General features: G+C 34.0%; 1 protein-coding gene and 1 long non-coding RNA gene across 2 annotated transcripts; one reads left to right on the plus strand and one right to left on the minus strand.

Moving 5' to 3' along the window:
* Window positions 1–239: 239 nt before the first annotated feature.
* On the plus strand, window positions 240–3,388 carry LOC142618656 (uncharacterized). The gene is made up of 4 exons (XR_012841325.1): window positions 240–334; window positions 1,265–1,400; window positions 2,897–2,960; window positions 3,260–3,388. It is a non-coding gene; the product is annotated as an uncharacterized LOC142618656 (long non-coding RNA).
* Window positions 3,389–6,185: 2,797 nt separating this feature from the next.
* Window positions 6,186–13,915, minus strand: LOC142618657 (wall-associated receptor kinase 2-like). Its single transcript, XM_075791626.1, has 3 exons — window positions 12,975–13,915; window positions 12,589–12,762; window positions 6,186–7,398 (listed from the first exon to the last, which is right to left on the minus strand). Exons 1-3 carry the CDS (start codon window positions 13,867–13,869, stop codon window positions 6,188–6,190), a joined length of 2,280 nt encoding a protein of 759 aa, XP_075647741.1. The 5' UTR covers window positions 13,870–13,915; the 3' UTR covers window positions 6,186–6,187.
* Window positions 13,916–21,502: the final 7,587 nt, after the last annotated feature.

The raw sequence follows: 21,502 nt of genomic DNA on the forward strand, positions 1-21,502 counted from the left end.
AGAGAGTAGAGCACATAAAATTATTGATAAAGTAAATTACCTAATTTACCCTTATTATATTTATAAAATTACAATATTAAAAACAAGGGAAATGGCTAATTACTCCCTTCCCCCTTACTAATTATAAAAACATCCAAACAAGGTGGAGGGTAATCATTCTCCTCTACTCTCCTCCCCACTACTCCCCTCCCCTCTACTCCCCTCTACTCTCCTCCCTCTCTAAACTCCCAAACAGGCCATTAGCTCCAACGGTTGGCGATATCATCTTTGATGACGAGCTGAATGGCACGGTGGTCGGCAATATCATCTCCTCCACTTCTTCGTTTGATTACAGGTCTCTCTCTATTTAACTCTCTGTTTGTTTCCCGAGAAAATTTTTTTTTGAAGTTGTCCCAATCTCTTCCACTTCTTCGTTCGACTACAAAGTATTCGTCCAATTTTGGGTTAGTCCTGGTGTTTTAGGGGCTTAGAAAGAGAGAGAGTAGTAGTATAAATTGGGGGCTAGGGTTTGGATACTTTGGAATTGGAATCACGCCAAACCGGCTTTCATTCAAAATAGATCCGTGGCTTAAAAAAGTAGAAGGTGTGGATTTCGTTATTTCTCATTTTCTTCATTTTGCTCTGCATTTCCTGGTTTATTTGTGTTTTTAGGTCTAATCTGAAGCTTTTAGCCTGATTTGATTTTGTATATAAAATCTTTTTTTATTTTATTTTATTATTATAAGTTTGAATTTTTTTATAAAATTGATGCACTGGAATTGAATGAGAATAAAATTGTTTTCATTTGGCAATGGTGGCAATTAAAAAATATATTAATTATATTAATCTTTACTCGGGGCATAGAATGTGGGGTATAGGAATGTTATACAAAAGTTATAGAGGACCTTGTTAGTTCAATATGGTTAAATTTACTTGGAAAGAAGTGCGCCACTTTGGAAAGGGTGTGATCTAAATCATGAATTGCTGGGATTTCATTTTGAAATATATTATTGTTGGGCATGTTTTGTTTTCAATTGGTGTCACGGATTTGTGAAGACCTATGTTGGTATCAATTTTAGATGGTTTGAGTGATGAAACGGCAAAACCATAGCTCAGTGCTTTGTTGGTAACGTGTTATGGTACTAAGGTTTCAAATTTCACTAGAAATTTAAAAAATACAAGATCTATTTTCTATCTGTTTTATTATATAATGCCCAAGTCAGGTTTTTCACTCTCAAATTTCACTAGTGATAGCAACTAGTTTATATCTGTGGCTGATTTTTAGGATTTATGCTGGCTGGATTAATACTCATGGTTGGTGGCAATAACTGATGCTGCATAATTGATGCTGCTGCTGCTTAAGTTGCAGCATAATTGCTGGTGCTGTTGTTGGAGGCGTGATGGATGCTTTGACTGATTTGGTATGTCATTACCAAGCACAATTATACATTATACAAGTTTACTTTATCCTAGTTTTAAAAAAAAAATTTCCACGACATTGTCTGATGAGATTATTTTGGCAAGAGTTACTCTATAGTTCTGCCTTTTGTTACTACCATCATATGTTGTATGTTTGATTTCTTGAATATTGACTACTAATATGCAAAAGGTAACAATCTAGTGGAAGTTGCCCTCACCATATACTTAAGCTTTGTTACTCAAAGCACTAAGTAATGGTATCCGGTAGTGTAATTGGTTCATTGACACTTTTTTTTTGGATAGAAAATTTCCTACTAACCTGGCTATTCATGGCAGCCTCCTTGGATCACCTTTCTGGGAGCATGAGAAGGAGATTTTTAACCTTGAAACTTCTCCTGGTGCAGAGCCTTGGGTTTACTATACAATATATGCATTTTTTGTCTTCTTATTTAACATATTTGACGTTGTAAATTTCTTCTTAACTTTATGTTCTATCATCCATTTATGTGCTGCTAGACAGTACTTCTATAATATATATTTTTCATGATTTTCCTCTCATCCAGGATATTAATCTTCTTTGGCAACCACTACTTAGTTACATGACACAAAAATATAAAGCAAGATGGTCCATTTTTATTTTGTGCTAAAATTTGTGATGGTGTCCCTCTTGATGCGGCTACAAAAAATACCCTTGTCTTGTTTCGAAGATTTTCAGTTACACTGGAAAAGATGATTTTGAAATCTTAAGGCAAGTATTTTAAACTTTTGTTTAATCATTTAATCGAGCACAATTGATGTGGGCTGCATTCTTGAAGTTACCCACTATTCTCTCTTTTCGGGATCTTCTTCTCACTTTGGTTGTTCATATATCATAGCTTTATATTTATTGTTGTTTATACTTGTCTTCTAGTTGTTGTAGAGATAGAAACTTATTGAAAGAATTGCAGATGCTACTGCATTGAAATCATGGTGATGCTTCTGATCAAAGATCTTTTGGTTGTTTCTGTCATCTTCAAAAGGAAGAAGCCTCTGCATTCCATTATATATGAATATAAAATTTGTATTATATAATCTTCATATATCTAATCCAGCCTTGTAAATGTTTGACTCAGTATTCAGTTTGATTAAATTATACTTCTGCTTTTGTGTGATATACACCAATGTGATTTTTTTTTTTAAAATGTAAGGATGTTTCCTAATTTTTCCAGCAAGTGGTTATGTAATTAATTTGCATTGATTGAATATTTTTATAGTTTAAGATTTGTGTCTTTGATGAGGTACTTGTCATTGAGGTACATTTCTCTCTGTTTCTTCCACCCACCTTGAAATCTACCTTTTTGTTTTTGTTTGTTTACTTTCACATCTTCCACTAGATTTTTCTCAACAGAATTCCTGAGAAACTTTTGGGTCTTTAATAGCTTCTAATAGTCTTTCTTTGTGAGAAAATTTCTGGTTTTTATTTTATTTTTTTTATAAATTTGCAAGTTCTACTTTGTAGATCTTTGATGGATTTTGACTAAGTTATTGAGCTCTGCTTTGATTGGTCTTAGCTTCCTTTCCAGGTTTGTTTTCTTACACTTTCTTACTTTTTTCTTTGGGTATATCTAGATGCAAGTCAAGTATTGTTTTTTGGAATTTGCTGGAGTGAGATGGGAGTACTTTTTTTTGTTTTTGTTTTTGGAATTAGTAAATTTATGTTTATCTAGCAAAAGTTGGGTTAAATAGAAAATAATGAAGTTGTGCGATTCTCTTGGTGCTCGATATCCTAGCTCTATAATGAAAGTTATGACTCTGATGCTAATAATGATTAATTGTGCTAACTTATGTTTATGCATCCTATGGATAAATGAATGCATCCTAGGCAGTTGACATTCAGTACTACTTGAACTACCTTGGGAAAATGGTGACTCTCTTGGTGGAACTAGATGGAGCATGAGTGAGTTCAGTTGGGATGTCAAATATGCAGGGGTTCAGACACTTGTGGTCAAGGTAATAATTCATGAATTGAAATATGTTACATGTCAACATGGACTTCATTATATGACAATTTGTCAATCAAACACCTCAACCTTGTAACAAGTGCATTACCACATGAATAGGCTCTGTTTAGTTTGGCTGCTTTTGCCATCATTAATCCGAGTTTATTTTTATACCATGATGATTTGTTCAATTTCATAATCTGCATTTCATTTTGAATTTTGGAAAACACTACTCTTAAGAGTTGAAAATTCCATCAGTTTATGTGAATCTGAAAACTGTCTATGTCAGTTATTTGAAGCCCAGATGTTGTATGTGTTCACTAGTAACTTTATTTTATTCATTATTCACAAGCCACCACTTCTATTTCTCTAATGCCCAGATGTTGATATACACCAATGTGATTTTTTTTTAATGTAAGGATGTTTCCTAATTTTTCCAGCAAGTGGTTATGTAATTAATTTGCATTGATTGAATATTTTTATTGTTTAAGATTTGTGTCTCTGATGAGGTACTTGTCATTGAGGTACAGATCTCTCTGTTTCTTCCACCCACCCTGAAATCTACCTTTTTGTTTTTGTTTGTTTACTTTCACATCTTCCACTAGATTTTTCTCAACAGAAATCCTGAGAAACTTTTGGGTCTTTAATTGCTTCTAATAGTCTTTCTTTGTGAGAAAAATTCTGGTTTTATTTATTTATTATTATTATTTTTTTTAATTTTAAATTTGCAAGTTCTGCTTTGCAGATCTTTGATGGATTTTGACTAAGTTATTAAGCTCTGCTTTGATTGGCCTTAGCTTCCTTTCCTGGTCTGTTTTCTCACACTTTCTTACTTTTTTCCTTTGGGTATATCTAGATGCAAGTCAAGTATTGTTTTTTGGAATTTGCTGGAGTGAGATAGGAGTACTTTTTTTTTTTTTTTTTTTTTGGAATTAGTAAATTTATGTTTATCTAGCAAAAGTTGGGTTAAACAGGAAATAATGAAGCTGTGCGATGCTCTTGGTGCTCAATATCCTATCTCTATAATGAAAGTTATGACTCTGATGCTAATAATGATTAATTGTGCTAACTTATGTTTATGCATCCTATGGATAAATGAATGCATCCTAGGCAGTTGACATTCAGTACTACTTGAGCTACCTTGGGAAAATGGTGACTCTCTTGGTGGAACTAGATGGAGCATGAGTGAGTTCAGTTGGGATGTCAAATATGCAGGGGTTCAGACACTTGTGGTCAAGGTAATAATTCATGAATTGAAATATGTTAATGTGTCAACATGGACTTCATTATATGACAATTTGTCAATGAAACACCTCAACCATGTAACAAGTGCATTACCACATGAATAGGCTCGGGTTAGTTTGGCTGCTTTTGCCATCATTAATCCGAGTTTATTTTTATACCATGATGATTTGTTCAATTTCATAATCTGTATTTCATTTTGAGTTTTGGAAAACACTACTCTTAAGAGTTGAAAATTCCATCAGTTTATGTGAATCTAAAAACTGTCTATGTCAGTTATTTGAAGCCCAAATGTTGTATGTGTTCACTAGTAACTTTATTTTATTCATTATTCACAAGCCACCACTTCTATTTCTCTAATGCCCCCATTCATGAATGTAAGATTTTTAAAGGGCTTTACATCTTTACATGTGTAACCAACTACATGATTTGTGTTATACATAGTATCAAGTGGATGATTACTCTCCATGTTGTACGGGTATATCTTTGGTTGCAGATTACTGACAAGATGAAAGCACGTGCATCCTTAGAAGTAATTGGCAACAATGTTGGAATATTGGACCAAGGACTTATCAGACTAATGGGAACTTCTGATTGAAGCATCTTCTAATCTCTTGGAATGGCCTTGAGAAATCGTTTTTGGCCCAACACTCTCAGCATGCTATTAAAGATGGTGGGTATAATAGTTTATTGGTTTCAAAATTCTCTAGTTAAAAATATTAAGTTCCTTTAGGTCAATGTAAAAGTGTCTCCATAAACTTCAACATTGAAGGATTTAGTAATTTGGAAAGCTAATTGAATTTTGTTTGATATTTGTGCTTTGGTATAATATAGATTTTGTAATATGTGGTTCTTTAAAGTGTATGTGCACGGCTGTGAGTTATTTATTTATTTTTTTTAGAAAAAGAGAAAAACCTTATTTTGAGGGTTGGGAGACACTCAAAAAAAGGTTATTATACTTTTATTTATTTTTGAATTTTTTGAGGTTCTTCGATTCTCTGTAAAGATAAAACATTTCTTTAGCTGTTAAAGTCAAAGTTTGCCAATAAGGCATGGAATTTTAAGTGACCACCATGGGGCCTGAGGGTAAATTCGGCCTATTCAATTTTCATATGACTCGGAAGAAAATTTTTATTGTTGAATTTTAAGCTCGCATTTCAGCCCTTGTTATACATTTTTCTATTTTCTTGGTTAAATTTATAATTTCATAGCTCCCACGGAAGTTTATAGCCAGATATTTAAATCTCTTTAAAATATGACAACTGCAGGCAGCATCATTGCTCACCTATACAAGGCCTTCGATGGGATCTGTCTCAACCTGTCAAAGTGGAATATCAGTTAGTATGAATTAGATGATATTGAATACCACCTAGACATTTATGAGGAAGTGCATGTTCCTTTGTCCATGTGCCAGATTTTATTCAGTCTACATGTGTATAATGTCATACACAGCATGAACCAGTCTACCACATGTTCAAATATATTGTCATACATAAATTCAATTGCACAATAGATACATCAATAATTTAGCCTCAATCGATGCAAGAATATTACAGTGGATTAACTAATTATCTCCCATCATCCAACGGTTTCAATGCTTCGTTTCTGATGCTATCATACCCAGCAACTGTACTGGAAGAACAACTTGGACCAACATCAATACTAAATGATTGAGTAGGTGCACCAAGCAAGTACTCAGTCTCTTCTGTATAGACAGTAGCATTTCTCCAAGGATGTTTTTCCATGATAACAAGCCCCTCCAATTCCATTGCCACTTCCTTCATAGAAGGCCTATCCTCGCCTGTCACTTTTAAGCACCTTTTTGCAAGATTAGCAACCTCCTTTAGTTGCTCAATATTACCCTCATTAACAATATGATCTTCAAGAATTTGAACTAGGCGATCATCTTTCACAGCAGACATAAAGGACATTGCTAGATTTCTATCAATTTCAGGCCTATCGAACGAAAGTGCCCTCTTACCAATTAGAAGCTCTGCCAAAACAACACCAAAACTGTACACATCACTTTTCTCTGTTAGTTGGCTAGTATGGAAGTATTCTGGGTCCAAGTATCCAAAAGTTCCTTGCACCAAAGTGTTTAATTGTGTTTGATCTAGAGGAACCAATTTGGAAGCTCCGAAGTCAGACACTTTTGCTGTGAAATTATCATCTAACAATATATTTGCAGCTTTGACATCTCTATGTATAATTGGCACAGAAGTTGCAGAATGCAAGTACGCAAGTGCTCCTGTAGTTTCTGCAGCAATCTTCAAACGTTTTTCCCAAGAAAGTAAGGATGATAAGCCTTTATCATGAATGTGTTCAGAAATGGTCCCTTTTGTAATGAATTCATAAACTAGTAAGGGCACTTCTGTTTCTAAACAACAACCTAATAGCTTAACCACATTCCTATGGTTAATATGGGTAAGCACAATTATCTCATTTACGAATTGCTCGATCTGGGTCTGATTACCAATTTTGGACTTCTTAATTGCAATCACTTTGTTATTAGGTAATATTCCTTTATAAACTGTTCCATAGCCTCCTTGACCAAGGACTCTACTTTCATCGTAGTTGTTGGTGGCCTTTTTGAGCTCTTCTGCACTATAAATCTTGCTTGTTTCTACAGACCCTTTATGATTAGATAGTTTATGTTGTAACAATAAGCCACCATTTTGTTGGAAGAATTTTTCTCTGAGCTTGATGAGCTTTCTTTTTTGCAGTCCCCAATATATCCAAGAGCCTCCCACAAACAATATTGAAAGGCCAACGATGATACCTGCACACATTGAAACATGCATTTTCACCTTGAACAACTTTCTAACCTTTTATATTTGTCAATCCCATTGTCTTTAAGTTTGTAATGGCAAATACTTTGACATGGTATGAACTAAATATTTAGCATATCTATTATAAAAAGATGACTAAATCAATATGTGAATTACGAATTTACAACATAATTTGTGACTACTGAATAAGCATATAAGATCTGTAGAGGATCGTGATCAATGTGAAACGGAACATGTAAAGCAAATGTCAACAACACTAGACAACGGCTATCTACGATGGATAATTATTGGAAAATTGCTGTTATGACTATCGATGGCTACACCAGTGTCCGAAATGATGACATTGGCAATATGAAATGGTAATTGGTGGTTTGTAACATTGTATGAGGAATAACTATAATGTAATATTTAAGCTTATATAATTGATAAATATAAATTTTGCTTTCACATAATCGGCTTTTTATATAACTTTAGGTAATTCTATACTCAAGACCTTTTAAAGAATCTAAAGATCAAGTTTCAAGTTTCTCAAAAAAAAAAGTTTCAAATTTTTTTTTATTTAAATTTTTTTTTTTTTTTTAAGGAAGCAATTGAGTTCAAAGTCCAAACAACACACTAGGATAAAATATAACCAGTTGGGTCAAGGGTGTTAAACAAATGCAGTAATGTCAAGGGAGTCAATTTTATACAAAAAGTCATTTTGGTTTGGTATGGAAAACGAAATATTTTGACACTAATTGATACCGATGTACCATTTTAGGAGTATATATATATATATATATATATATATATATATATATATATATATATATATATATTGTAAGGGCGTGTGTTGAATCCTAGCCCCAAAAAGTAACAGTACTAGGGCCCAAAGAGCCTAACACAATGAATTTGTAGAGAGTGAGCTTGTAGACTGGGCTTCAATGGAAGGATCAACGCACACAGTGGATGAAGGATAGCAGGAAAATAAAGAAAATTAAACTGTATGCGAAGAAAATCACTTGTCGACAAAGTCCGAGGAGAATAATTCTTGAATATATTCCTTCAAACTTAGTTGCAATTTATGTTCTAAGTTACTACAGTATCTTCTCCCACCATTTTTTAGATCCCCTTCCTCTGGAGGGTCTCTCACATTATATAGCCCTCTTTAGATGATCTTGGTCCTCTAGTTGTTGGTCACCTAGGCTACCACTTGAGTGTTTGTCCCATCAGACACTTTCCCAAATCCCTTATGAGTTGCGACAATCAAGGCAGTACTGTTCAAGGGTCTTCTTCACATAAATGTAGTTAGGAGGTTTGGTGAGAAACATTAAATGTGGTGGTAGCCACCGTCCCTTCAGTCAGGGCTGACCCCTTCTCCGAATCTCCTTCTCTTCAGTGTGATCTCCTCTGGTAACGTGCCATTGAAGTGACCTTATCGTCCAAGGGTGTGATCTCCTCGGAGCTATAGTGGCCTCCTTAGCCTCAGATATGACACGTGGCAATATAGCCTTATCAAATTTCTATTCCCCATATATATATATATTTGATTTTTTTTTGAAATACTATTTAAAATCCACACATTTTATAAGCTTAAATACTATCCTAACTACATTAACCAAATGTATTACCTTAAATAACATGGTTTATAACATTTGTTTTATAAATATTTCACCAACATAAACATCAATTCTAGCTAAAATACCCAAAAAGTTCCTGGTATAATTGGTGTATGCTAGTACAACCTTATTCTTTGGTCAGAACATTTTAGAAGAGTATCATACTGATTTTATGGCCGGTACAATATATACAACCAGTACTGATACAATGTTGACTTCCTTGAATAAAGTATTATCATCATCTTGGGCCAATTACAAACAATACATCTAGTTCCAATAAAAACTAGTTTTTCATTAACTTCTTTTTAAATCCTTACCTCTATAAAAATGAGTTTTTAAATTTTTGTGTTTTTGTATGTATCTTTTCATTAAAAAAAAAAGAAGGCAAAACCTTAGTACAATTCTTTTTGTTTTTTTTTTGTTGATAATATGATAGTTACAACTTGAAATGGAGAGGATTTGAACTTTATATGTCTCTCTTAGAAACACTAAAAAGTGTCCATTAGCTTAAGCTAGAAAGCTCTTGACAATGAACTACACCTAAAGAAACTATACTTAAGTTTTATCTCATAATAGATAGTGATTTTAGCATTTTCATATTCATAATCCCACTAAAAAATTGTTCTAACATAAGTTTATACAAATTAAATATAAATAAAACCATGTTAATTTTAATTGAAATAAAATTTTTTTAAAGAATATATTTTATTCAGCTTTGAACTAGGTTTTTTGCTCTTAAAGTTTTCCTAAATTGAAATAATTAAAATTTGGTTATATTTTTTCTTGTTTATCAGGTTCTATAACGTGCAAAATACCCTCTAAAATTTATCTAGGCATTAAAGTACTTATTATATAAACCGAACGATAGTTCAGTACAAAGCAGAAATTAGAAAATGATACTGTTTTTTGTTAAATTGAGTTTATCTATTAAAAGTGATTTTTTGCATAAATAATCTGTTTAATCAAATTTTCAAAAGAAATTTTGAAGTTCAAAATGGATATTAAAGTATAATTTAGGTGACAAATTATAAACTATGGGGTTGATATGCGATTTAGAATTCGTAACTTAGTTTGGCTTTAGGGTTTATTTGTTTTCTCTCTTTTTTTTTTTTTTACTGGACATAGTTTTCAATTTTCACTTTTTTTTTTTACATAGAATACATTTAAATAATTTATTTTCTGAATAAAATAATTAAAAAAATAAGTAAAAAAAATTCTGACAGATTCTCCATGGTATTGCACCCCTTTCTTTCTAGATCAAAAAAAGAAAAGGAGAGGAAAAAAAAAAAAAAAAAGGAATGCTATGGGTGGGCTTTGGTTCTGGTCCTAACTCAACATGGGCCTTTCCAATTGTTCATCTCTATATATATTGGACTTATAGTAGGTTGACTGTGAGCTTAGGTTACAAACTTGGGGGGTAAATATGGGCCCAAGATTGAGAAAACATCAGAAATTCAGGATGATTGCCTGCTCATTGTGGTCCTGGATCGCACCTGGTTCTATGGCTAACACAACAGGTCTCCCAAATTTTTGTTATGACTTATGGGACCCAAGAGATTTATACTAAAATTTTCGAAAACGAGTGATTTATATTGATTTATTGGTTTTTGTTTTTTTTTTTTACTATACAAAATTTTTCAATTTTTTTTGAGATATTTATAAGTTGCTATTAATTTTGCAGCTAAAATCTTTTCACATACTTTGTACAAAAGAAAGTGTCAATTAAAGTACAAAATTTCACATACTTTATTCACAAGTTGTATATGAAACCTTAAAGGTCTGTTTAGTAAGAGATTTATAGTAACGTTGTTCTTTTGTGAAAATACATATAGATAAAAAATTTGTGAAAATACGTTTAATATTGTTTAAATACTGAAAACTGCAATTTAAACAACGTTAATAAATACCCCTTAAATCTCCCTGTTATAAAACAAAAGCTTCTATTTTATCCCAATAAATATGCATTTTAATAAAGAATATTTTCCTTCTGAAAAAAAAAAAAAAAGAATATTTTATTATACGTTTTAGTATGTATTCATGTTTTCCACTAGACAACATTGATCAATGAGGCCAATGACATATCAAAAGCATTTAAAGGGTTTGTGGGCCTTGTAAAAAAGATTCCATAATTACAATATGTGTAATCATCATTATAGTGTAGCAAATATGTCCTAAAATTTCCTTTATTTTCCCCCAAACCAATCATGGCTGTTTTTGTTTTTTGGAACAATGACTGCTAGTCATTCTATATATGATCTTACATTTAAAAGTTAAAATTCAATCTATCTGTATTTCTAGTAACTTATTTATATAGTGGTTATGTATATTTGCTTTTTCGCTAAATAGCCTATATGTGTGCCAAAATAATATTAAAAGCTAATTAATTTTAAAAAAAAAAACTAATTTTGTTAAATTAAGAAAAAAAAACTAAAGCAAAAAGTTTGCCAAAGAGTAGACATGGCAAAACGGGCGGGGCGGGTCGGGTTCAGATTGGGTCAATTGGGTTGGGTCGGGTTGACCCGTATTTTTCATATGAATTTTTTTTTAATAAATAAAACAACATATATTTGTCACTTGGAAAGTTATACAACAAACTATTTGATATAAAATGCATTATTTTGATTTCACCACTTATATAAAAAATGAATTCAGTTAAACTTATTAATATTTATTCAATAATTTTAAAATTATACAAATCCTAACATTGCTATCTAAAAGAAAATAACACAAACATAAGTAAAATAAATACACGTGTTTTATTTCTACACAATATCAACATTCCAAAATATAAAACAAAATTACAAATGACTTATTGGACAACTCATTTGATAAAGAATAAAAACATATAAGAAATTTACAATCTTAAAAATTAATTTTATAATCTATTATTAATTGTTGTTGGCACTCTATTTCAATTTGAGATATACATTAAAATTTGATTGTTTACTTATTTATACATTGTCTCTTTTATGAATATCATATCATTGTTAAATAACACACACTTTAGAAAATATCATAATTTATTTTGAAAAGCCGTTTATTTTGGACATAAATTGTTAATAAATAAATCTAAGCATTCATAATTTATGCTAATTTGATACTTTGGCTTCACTATTTTTACACTTGTAAATGTTTCTCACACATGTCTACAATTTTAAATCTATATTTTTAACTCTACTGTAACCATATTATCTTGGCACGTACTTTGTTATTTGATATTTAAAATTTTTTACTCATTACAGAATGCTCAACCTTTTATTTTTCAATTAATTTGCATATGTAAATGTATCAATTTTTTCCTTAAAACTCACAATAAACAATTAAACTACTATGGTCTTAATTTTACTTTTTTTTTTTTACCAAAAAAAAAAAATTTTAAAAAGTGATTCGGATTCGGGTTGGGTTGCGGGTCGGGTCAGGTTGATTTGCAAAAAACTCGAAAAACTTGGGTCGAGTCACAGGTCAATCCGTTTTTATTTCAGGAAAAAACGGGTTCGGGTCGAGTATTTTTCGGATCGAGTCAGGTCAAAAAAATCTTGACCCGTTTTGCCATGTCTACCAAAGAGCAACTAAATAACTTACCAATAGTGAGGCTAATTGCTAGTGATAATTTAGGAGCAGCTTGATTGGGGACACATGCCTCCCCGTCCAAGTGGTACCCCTCCAAGCACAAACAATGATATAATCCGACATCATTAACACAAAATTGATTGCTTGTGCAGTTATTGGCCTCTTTAACATCACATTCGTTAATGTCTGCAATTGGAAAAAAAAAAAAAAAAAAATTACCATTTTTATGTAACTTAGAAGAACCATAATCAAAAGCAATCACAAACTATTGAAACGAAAATGAAACTTGAAACGTATTGCCACATAATATATACATTAGAAATTCGTTGAAATGTGTTTCATTATTTTTCTTTCTTTGATTAAAAAAATTGTAGTAGATATATAGATATATTGAATACCTTGGCAACCGTCTTTGAGGTATGGGTTCCCGCGGCAACCGACCCTGCATTGGCAACGGTACCCAGACCTGTTTTTGAGATCAATACAGGTGCTATTCCCTCCACATATGCACTTTCCTGTGTTCTGAGCAACTTCACAGGTCCCGGCACGAATCGCCCAATCAAGAACCATGGGAAGGGTTTTATTGTTTCGTAGACTGATAAGATAATCTGAGGAGAAATTGAACTTGTCTTCTTGGATGACAAAGGCAAAGCTGCATGGATTTAAATTCCAGACTTGTGTGTGGTTTGAATTGCTAGAGGCTTCAAAATCAATATTTGTCAAATCTTGAGGAATAGCCATTTGGCAACACCCAATCCCAGAGCATGTCCCATTGACTACACTCAGTGTCTCATTACATGTGGACTCGCAGCCTACGCTTGAGAGTTGACCGTTCAGAGCACCATTGAGGATTGCGTAAGTGTCACACCCAACTGCCACAAACTTGTTTTTGGTGACAGAAACTGTGAAACTGGGGACATTGAGAGACACCCTGTTGTTCAGTGAAAGAGGCGTACCAGACTGGTCGTAACAGTTAATGGAGTTATACATCTGGATGTCAATCTCACTTAATTCCGGGGAAATGCTTGTAACGTTGAGGTTCCAAATCATTGGTTGAGGTTGGCCTTGGGCGTTGCTAGTGCATTTGATAAAATAATACCCATCATCAATATTAGCAGTATCATTGAGGTAACACCCGTCAATTGTGCCAAAGGGATATGGAATTTTTACATTTCCACAACTGTCGGGGCAGTTAGGTAGGGCTAATGGAAATGTTGTTGCTGTGGCTGCCATTATCGCTGATAATATCACACCAACCCAGATGACTTGCATAAGTATCCTATGGAACACCATAGACCCACTATTTTTCCCAGAAGAATGTCTAAGATTAATGTTTTGGTGTATTGAAACTTCGTAAAGATGATGGACTATTTAAAAGCATACGCAAAGATAAGGCAAGTCAAATGCACGAATCTTGAAGTGCATGTTTGTGGTGGAGTTATTGTTTACACTTTACATCCTTGACTAATTACTGGATGGAAAATGTCAAATTTAGAGTACAGATAAGAAATGGAAAGAATTTTCTAAATAAACAGTTTGTAAAATGATTTATGAGGGTAGCATTAATCTTACTAGAATGTGATTAAGAATACATTGAATTCTCAACAGTGATTTTTTTTTTAGTGGTTTAAGAATTATCATTTCTTTCTAGACTACCGAATTTGCTATAACATTTGTCATAACTTGATTATATATATAACCGTGGTTGGTGAATTCTTATTTTCACATGGATGAACCACTTTAGCACTACAAGTTACAATAGCACAAGTTCTGGTTGAATTTATTATTAAAACTAATAGTCGCGTACTCTTTATAATATCTACAAGTAACTCAAATGAAAGCCTAGCAACCTGCTTAGTGTTTGTGATCTCCAAGGACAAGGTTAGCTCTTTTTTAGGCTTTTACTTCATCAAAAGTATTATGAGTTGAACCTTCCCAAAATTATAATATTAATCAGATAATTAATTCAATTAATTACAGAATTGTAAGTTTGTATAATTTACGTTTAGATAGTCCTCAACACATGTTTTGAATATAATTCCAAAGTGACCGTGCGATGGTGATTGAAAACCTAATATACCTAATTTTTTGAGAACTAACATTCTTTATTTGACTTGGAAGAAATTATAACAGGACACGCCCCATCAAAGTTGATGGGAAGTTACAACATTTTCTATGCATAATAATCAAAATTTTATTTATTTATATATGAAGGTGATCAAAGTTATAGGTATATCTAAATCGTTCAAATAAATCTATAAAACATGAGGATATATAAATTTTTAATTTTTGCATGGATTATTAGTGAATTAAAGTGATTGGAAAGGAAAACTACCTCATTGATGAATTGCTTATATTTACTTTAATTCACCATTTTGGATTTCACGATCCTATTATTTAATAAAAATCTTTTATAAACGATACCAAAACCTCCCCGACCAATGATTAAAGTTTTATAATATTTTTTTTATTATTAAAAAAATTATTATAATAACTTATTATTATTAATATTAATTTATTCAGAAAAAAAAAATTATAATTACTTATTGGTAGCCTTCTTGATCCCTTTTGTGGTGAAGATTTTGGCCGTTTCAGTTGAATTTTTCTGTCTAGAGAATTGTGTTGTTGTAACATTAAACTATCATTTTGCTTAAAAGAACATTTCTTTAAGTTTGATTAGCTTTCTTTGCTTGATTATCAAGTACATCCAAGAGTTGCAGACAAGCATGATTATTAAACCTGCGCTAACACCTACAATTGAAAGAAATAGAATTGTAATAACTGACTGTTTGTTTCATACTATTTTTATAGCGAATAGGTGAATTCAGAACTCTCTTCCCAAGGACAATCAAGTTCTATAATTATTTTATTTCACTAGAATTTTTCAATGGAATTTTTATGATGCTGAATTGATAAAGTCTAAATTTTCCAAAACTTGGAAAATGGAGACTAAAGAAAAAGTTTTTACAAGTTCAAAAATTTCCTTTCTTTTTTTCATACCGACCATGGAAAAAAGTAAATAAAAGAAAAATCTCTTATTCTCTTGTTATCAAGAGTAGAAAATCATTTTATATATGATCCTACATTAATTAAAACTCAATTTCAGATAAAAAAAAAGTTTTTATGAAAGATGGTAGGGGCACAATTTTTTTCAAACATTAATTATGTTTGATATTATCACCGCGTGGAAGTGATGGTCATTTTACAAGTATAAGTGCTTATGAGATATGGAAAGAGGGGGGCAAGGGTTAGAGTTCAAGTTTCTATAAGAGAATTTTACACACATATACTTATATTAAGTTAGAGTAAAATTCTATCTCAGATTAAAAAAAAAAAATCATATTTGACTCAGCTTAATGATACGACAAAAAGGATCCAATGGTAATAACAATAAATATATACAGACCAACTTAGACGAGTTAACTACTAGTGATTACTTATGAGTGGGGACATGCGTCGCGGTCCAGATGGTATCCCTCAACGCAGAAATAATGATAATGTTCTGGTTCATTAGCACAATATTGATTGCCTGTACAGTTACATTGAGCTATTTAACATCGTATTTATTAATTTGGGCAATTGTAAAAAAAATAATAATAATAATAAAATAACAATTTTGAGTAATTTTAAAAAAACACTGTAATTAAAAGCAATGAGAAGCTAAGGAAATGAAGAACCCATTTGTTTCGCCATAAAATGTTTTCAGTCAAAACATTTTTAAGTTTTTGGTACGGATATAACATTTTTCAAATATAAACCATTAAAATTGGTGCCTTCCAACCACCCGACGAGGGAGCAGGGAGTTATTGTGATTTTGTAAAATGATTTATCAATTATTTTAGTGCTTAGATTGTTAGACACGTTGTTGGGATTGAGGTCAATTGCTCATGTGCTATTTCCTCCACATACGTAATTCGCTTTGTTTTGGGCAACTTTCATAATCTCGTTACCAATTGCCAATCAAGAACCATGTGGAGGGTTTCATTGTTTCGTAGACTGATAAGATTATCTGAGGAGAAATTGAACTTATCCTCTCAGTTTATAAAGTCAAAACTGCAAGGATTGAAATCCTAGACTTTTGTGTGGTTATCGTTAAAGCTATATGCTTTAAAATCAATATCTGTCAAATCTTGAGGAATATCCATTTGGCAACACCCAATCCCAGAGCAAGTCCCATTGACTTCATTTCGTATGTTATTACATCTGGACGGGAAGCTGATGGAGAAGGGTTCATAGTTCAGATTACCATTTAGGTATGCATAAGTTGTTGGGTGCAAGGTTTTACTTTTCAACATAAGTGTCACAGACTCATAGCCAACACCCACGAGCTGGGAACCAAGAGTTTTGGTTTCTTGCTTTTCAGAGGTTTACCTGACTGACTGGTAACAGTCAATTCCGTTATACATCATGATGTCAATCTCGACTTGGATTGAAATGCAGTAACAACGACATTTCCAGTCTTTGGTTGAGTTTGGCCGGGCGAGGTGCAATGGTGGCTCCACTTGTATGTGAGGGTGGTCTAGGACAACCCTCACTTGCCGAATTATTCTTAATTTATTTATACTTAGGAAAAAACATTATACAAATAATTAGTTTAAAATAATCTGTTCTGTGACCACCCTAATTTGAAAAAAAATGTATATAGATACTTTGAAAAATTAAATACTAAATTAACATATTTTGACCATCCTAATAAAAATGATAAACACTTTGACTTGAGAATCACAAAAACTTGAGTTCAGCAAAAATAAGAGTAATGTTATATTCACAATATTTTCATAGTAAATCTTATTTGGTAAATTGTTACTAATTTTAATTTAGGTTTAATATTGATTTGTTTTGCCTACCAATAACAACTTGTTGCATAACATTTGTTATAAAATTGTTACAGTCACTTTATTATTTTCATATTAGCATTTTCAATTTTAAATTTCTACTTTATCTCTTATTAGTCTTTTTTTTTTTTTTCTTTCTCTTTGTTAGTTGCTAGTAATAAAAAATTGTAATATTTCATGTATTTGCGTTTTTTCTTTATTACGTTGGTATATTTAAATTGTTTCTATATTAGATTTTCTATAATTTAAGTTTCTTAGTGACACCCTAAAAATATTTTTAGAGTCGCCACCGGCGATGTATCACTATTAATGGAAAAATCTCTAGCAGTTTATTTCAGTTGTGTGTGTCTAGTGTCTTACATTGGTTGTGTGTGTCTAATATCCACTGTTTATAACCTCTATCTACAACTACAAAGGTTAGGTCCTTTTGTAGTTGTACTATAGTTATGTAATGTATTATAAACCCGGTTTAAATCACTATTATTACTATTTTCGTATGTGTTTTAATAAATATTATTGTTTACTCAAAAAAAAAAAATTATGCCGGATGGATAATGAAAATGTTTTTGTTGCATTTGTCATTGATGGGACCGACGAACTCTCCTGCCCAGACGACCTTATTAAGAACATGCGTCCACCCTGTCACGACATGGACGAAGGAAAGCGAATCATTAATAAGAAGTTTTAATGCCTTAATCAGTTACCAATTAGCTGTCATACCATTAGAAGCTCATCAACATCCACATTAATAAGCCCTGAAAAATTACAAAAAGGGTACTAAAGCCACAATTAAAGGCCCAATGGCTAGAAACTGTTATATATATACAAGTCCACCAGGACCAGACGAGGTACATACACACAACTGAAATACACTCTAACATACGTAATTTTGATATTTTGAGCTCTCTTACTTCCTAAAAAGCTTTCATTTACTGATTTTATCATCAGAGGCTCTATGGCAGGTACCACACATGTGACCATCTAAGGAGAGCTTACATCACGTTTTCAGGTTTAGTGACGAGGATTCGACTTTGTCTGGATGAACCTACATTGCTGATGATTTTCGCATCATCAGCTTGGCGCCATCTGTGGGGAACAACATTTTCGCACTAAAGTTTGAAAGTATAATTCCAGTCATTTTCTAAGTTTAGATGGAGTCCAACCAAGATCCTACGGCATTGGCTCTGCAAATCCAGGCATTTATAGCTAGTGTGGAAGAGCTTACCAGAAAGAACCAAGAAATGAGGCTGTGACTCTAGTAGGAAGACAACTGTTCCAGGACCAACCGGGATGATGAGGGAGACAGCCAAAGAAGAAGTGACTGCCAGCGAGCGGCTACTCCAGAAGGACCGAGCTTGGATCTTCACCAGGAGATGAACAAGCTAAGGAACGCCATAAAGGGGAAAACAGACCAAAGTCAAGATAGAATGGTCAGGACGACGGATTCACCCTTCATAGTGGCTGTCTTGGAATGCCTGATATCGTCAAAATTTTGCATACCCCAACTTGAGTCATTCGACGAGCTGAAAGACCCCCTGGACCACCTCAATACTTTCAAGACGACCCTAGGCCTTCAACAGTGATAAAAGACGTGGAGAAGTCCAATGATAAAGGAAGGAAAGATGACAATCGGAGGGGACGAAAAAGGGAGCGTTCAGATTGTCAGAATAGCGACGAGGTTAAAAGGAAAGACGATAAAGCTCTTCTGATGGTAAAATTCACTCCTTTAGTTATGCCTATTGACAAAATCTTAGCACAAATAAAAGACGAGCATTACCTCAAATGGCCAAGGCCATTACACTCATCACCTAATGTACGTGACAAGAAGAAATATTGTCGTTTCCACAAGGATCAAGGCCATTACACAGAAGATTGCAAGGACTTGAAGAAGCAGATAGAGGAACTCATACAAAAAGGGAAGTTGTAGAGGTTTGTGAAGAAGGGAGAACCCAACAGGTCCAGGGATGATGACAAGGATAAACGCGAAGCCTTTCCAAGAGACAAAGATCATGCGTCTCAACGACCACCAAGTGTGATCGGGGAGATAAAGACGATCACATGAGGATCATTCAAATCTCTCAAGAAGTCATATCAAGGGCAGGTGAACAACATCCATAGGACACCACCCTTGAAGCAAAGACAAACAAACACAAATATGTTTTTCACAGAAGAAGACGCTAGAAGAGTGAAGTAGCCACATGATGACCCCTTGGTCCTAATGCTAACGATAGAAGGGTTCAATACCAGGAGAATCCTTGTGGATAATGGCAGCTTCGAAGACAGCATCTATCTCTCCGCCTTCTAGCAGCTAAAGTTAAATCCAGGAAGGCTGTGCCCTTCTAAGTTCCCTCTCATCAACTTTAGTGGGGACAGGGTATACCCCAAAGGCATTTTGACATTGACGGTCACGGTGGGGTCTTATCCACGACAACTGACTCGTTAGGTGGGCTTCCTCATGGTAGATTGTCCCTTTTCATACAATGTGATCATTGGAAGGCCTACACTCAACCGCTGGAAGGTAGCCACGTCCACTTATTGCCAAAAGGTAAAATTTCCAATGAAAAATGGTGTAGGTGAAGTAAAATGAGATAAAGTACTAGATAGAGAGTGCTACCAAGCGATGTTGGCTACAAGGGAAAACCATACATAGATGATCGAGGAGAAAGAAGAGGAGAAGGTGGAAGCCCTAGAGACCGTGGAGTTGGTAGATGGAGAACCAATGAAGACCATAATGATGAGCCAACCCATAATGAGGAGAAGGTGTGCCCTTACTTCCAGGCAAACTCTATCCTGGTAATGATGAGCCAACCTATAAAGAAGTTGATGAACAAGCCCTAGGTTGCAAGAAGAATGATCTAGTAGGCTATCGAGCTCAGCCAATTCGACATTGAATACTACCCCAGGATAGCTATCAAGGCAGAGGCATTGGTGGATTTCATTGCCGAATTTATAATCATAGACGAAAAGGGAGCTACAGACGAGTTGGAAATATGAACGATTCAGACTGACGGTTCGTCAGTCTGAAAAAGGGGCGGAGTAGGGGTCATTATCATCACCTCATAGGGAGAGACGCTTAAATATGAAGTCTAGCTAACATTCCCCACCACCAACAACGAAGCTGAATACAAAGGAGTACTGATGAGATTGAGGGTCTAGAAGGCACTAGGAATCAAAAACTTGCTCCTCCAGAGCGATTCCAAGCTTGGCGTAGGTCAGATAAAGGGGGAGTTCGAAGCGAAGGAGGGAAGGATGCAAAAATACCTAAAGTTGAGCTGGCGAAGCAATCATCGTCAGAAGTAGGGCCAATAAATACAGATTTGAAGATTGAAGTCCATAAACGTCCTAGCATCAAAGAGGTCCCTACCTTCGCAATCCAAAACGAAAGCAATTGGATGACCCTAATACTGGCCTTCCTTCAAGATGGATGGCTTCCACAAGATGTCGAAGAGGCCAAGAAGGTCAAGAAGAGAACAACACGGTTCACAATCCTAAATGGCACCTTGTACAAAAGAGGCTTCTCCATGCCCTACCTGAAATGCGTCAACGAGGAGGAAGCTAAATATATTCTAGAAGAGATCCACGAAGGAATTTGCGTAGACCACGCAGGCCTGAGATCCCTGGTCAGAAAAATTATCCAAAGGGGCTACTTTTGGCCTACCTTGCAGAAGTACGCAAAGGAGTTCGTCAAGAAGTGCGACAAATTCCAGAGATTTGGGAACATCCAACGCATCCCATTTGAGAGACTGACGACAATAGCCTCCCCATGGCCATTCGCCTAGTGGAGACTTGACATCGTTGGACCATTATCTCAAGGTAAAAGGCAAGTAAAATTTTTGCTAGTTGCCATTAATTATTTCACAAAATAGGTTAAAGCAGAAGCACTAGCAACCATAACGGAGGCCAAGGTCTAGAACTTCGTATGGAAGGATATAGTTTGCCAATTCGGGATACCACAGATGATCATATCAAACAACAGGCGGCAATTTGACAGTCAAGGTTTCAGGGACTTCTGCTCAGGATTAGGAATCAAGAACCAATTCTCATCGCCTGGTCACCCCCAAGCTAATAGCTTGATGGAAGTGGCGAACTAG

This window comes from Castanea sativa, chromosome 12, assembly GCF_040712315.1.
Source record: "Castanea sativa cultivar Marrone di Chiusa Pesio chromosome 12, ASM4071231v1".
Taxonomy (NCBI): Eukaryota; Viridiplantae; Streptophyta; class Magnoliopsida; order Fagales; family Fagaceae; genus Castanea; species Castanea sativa.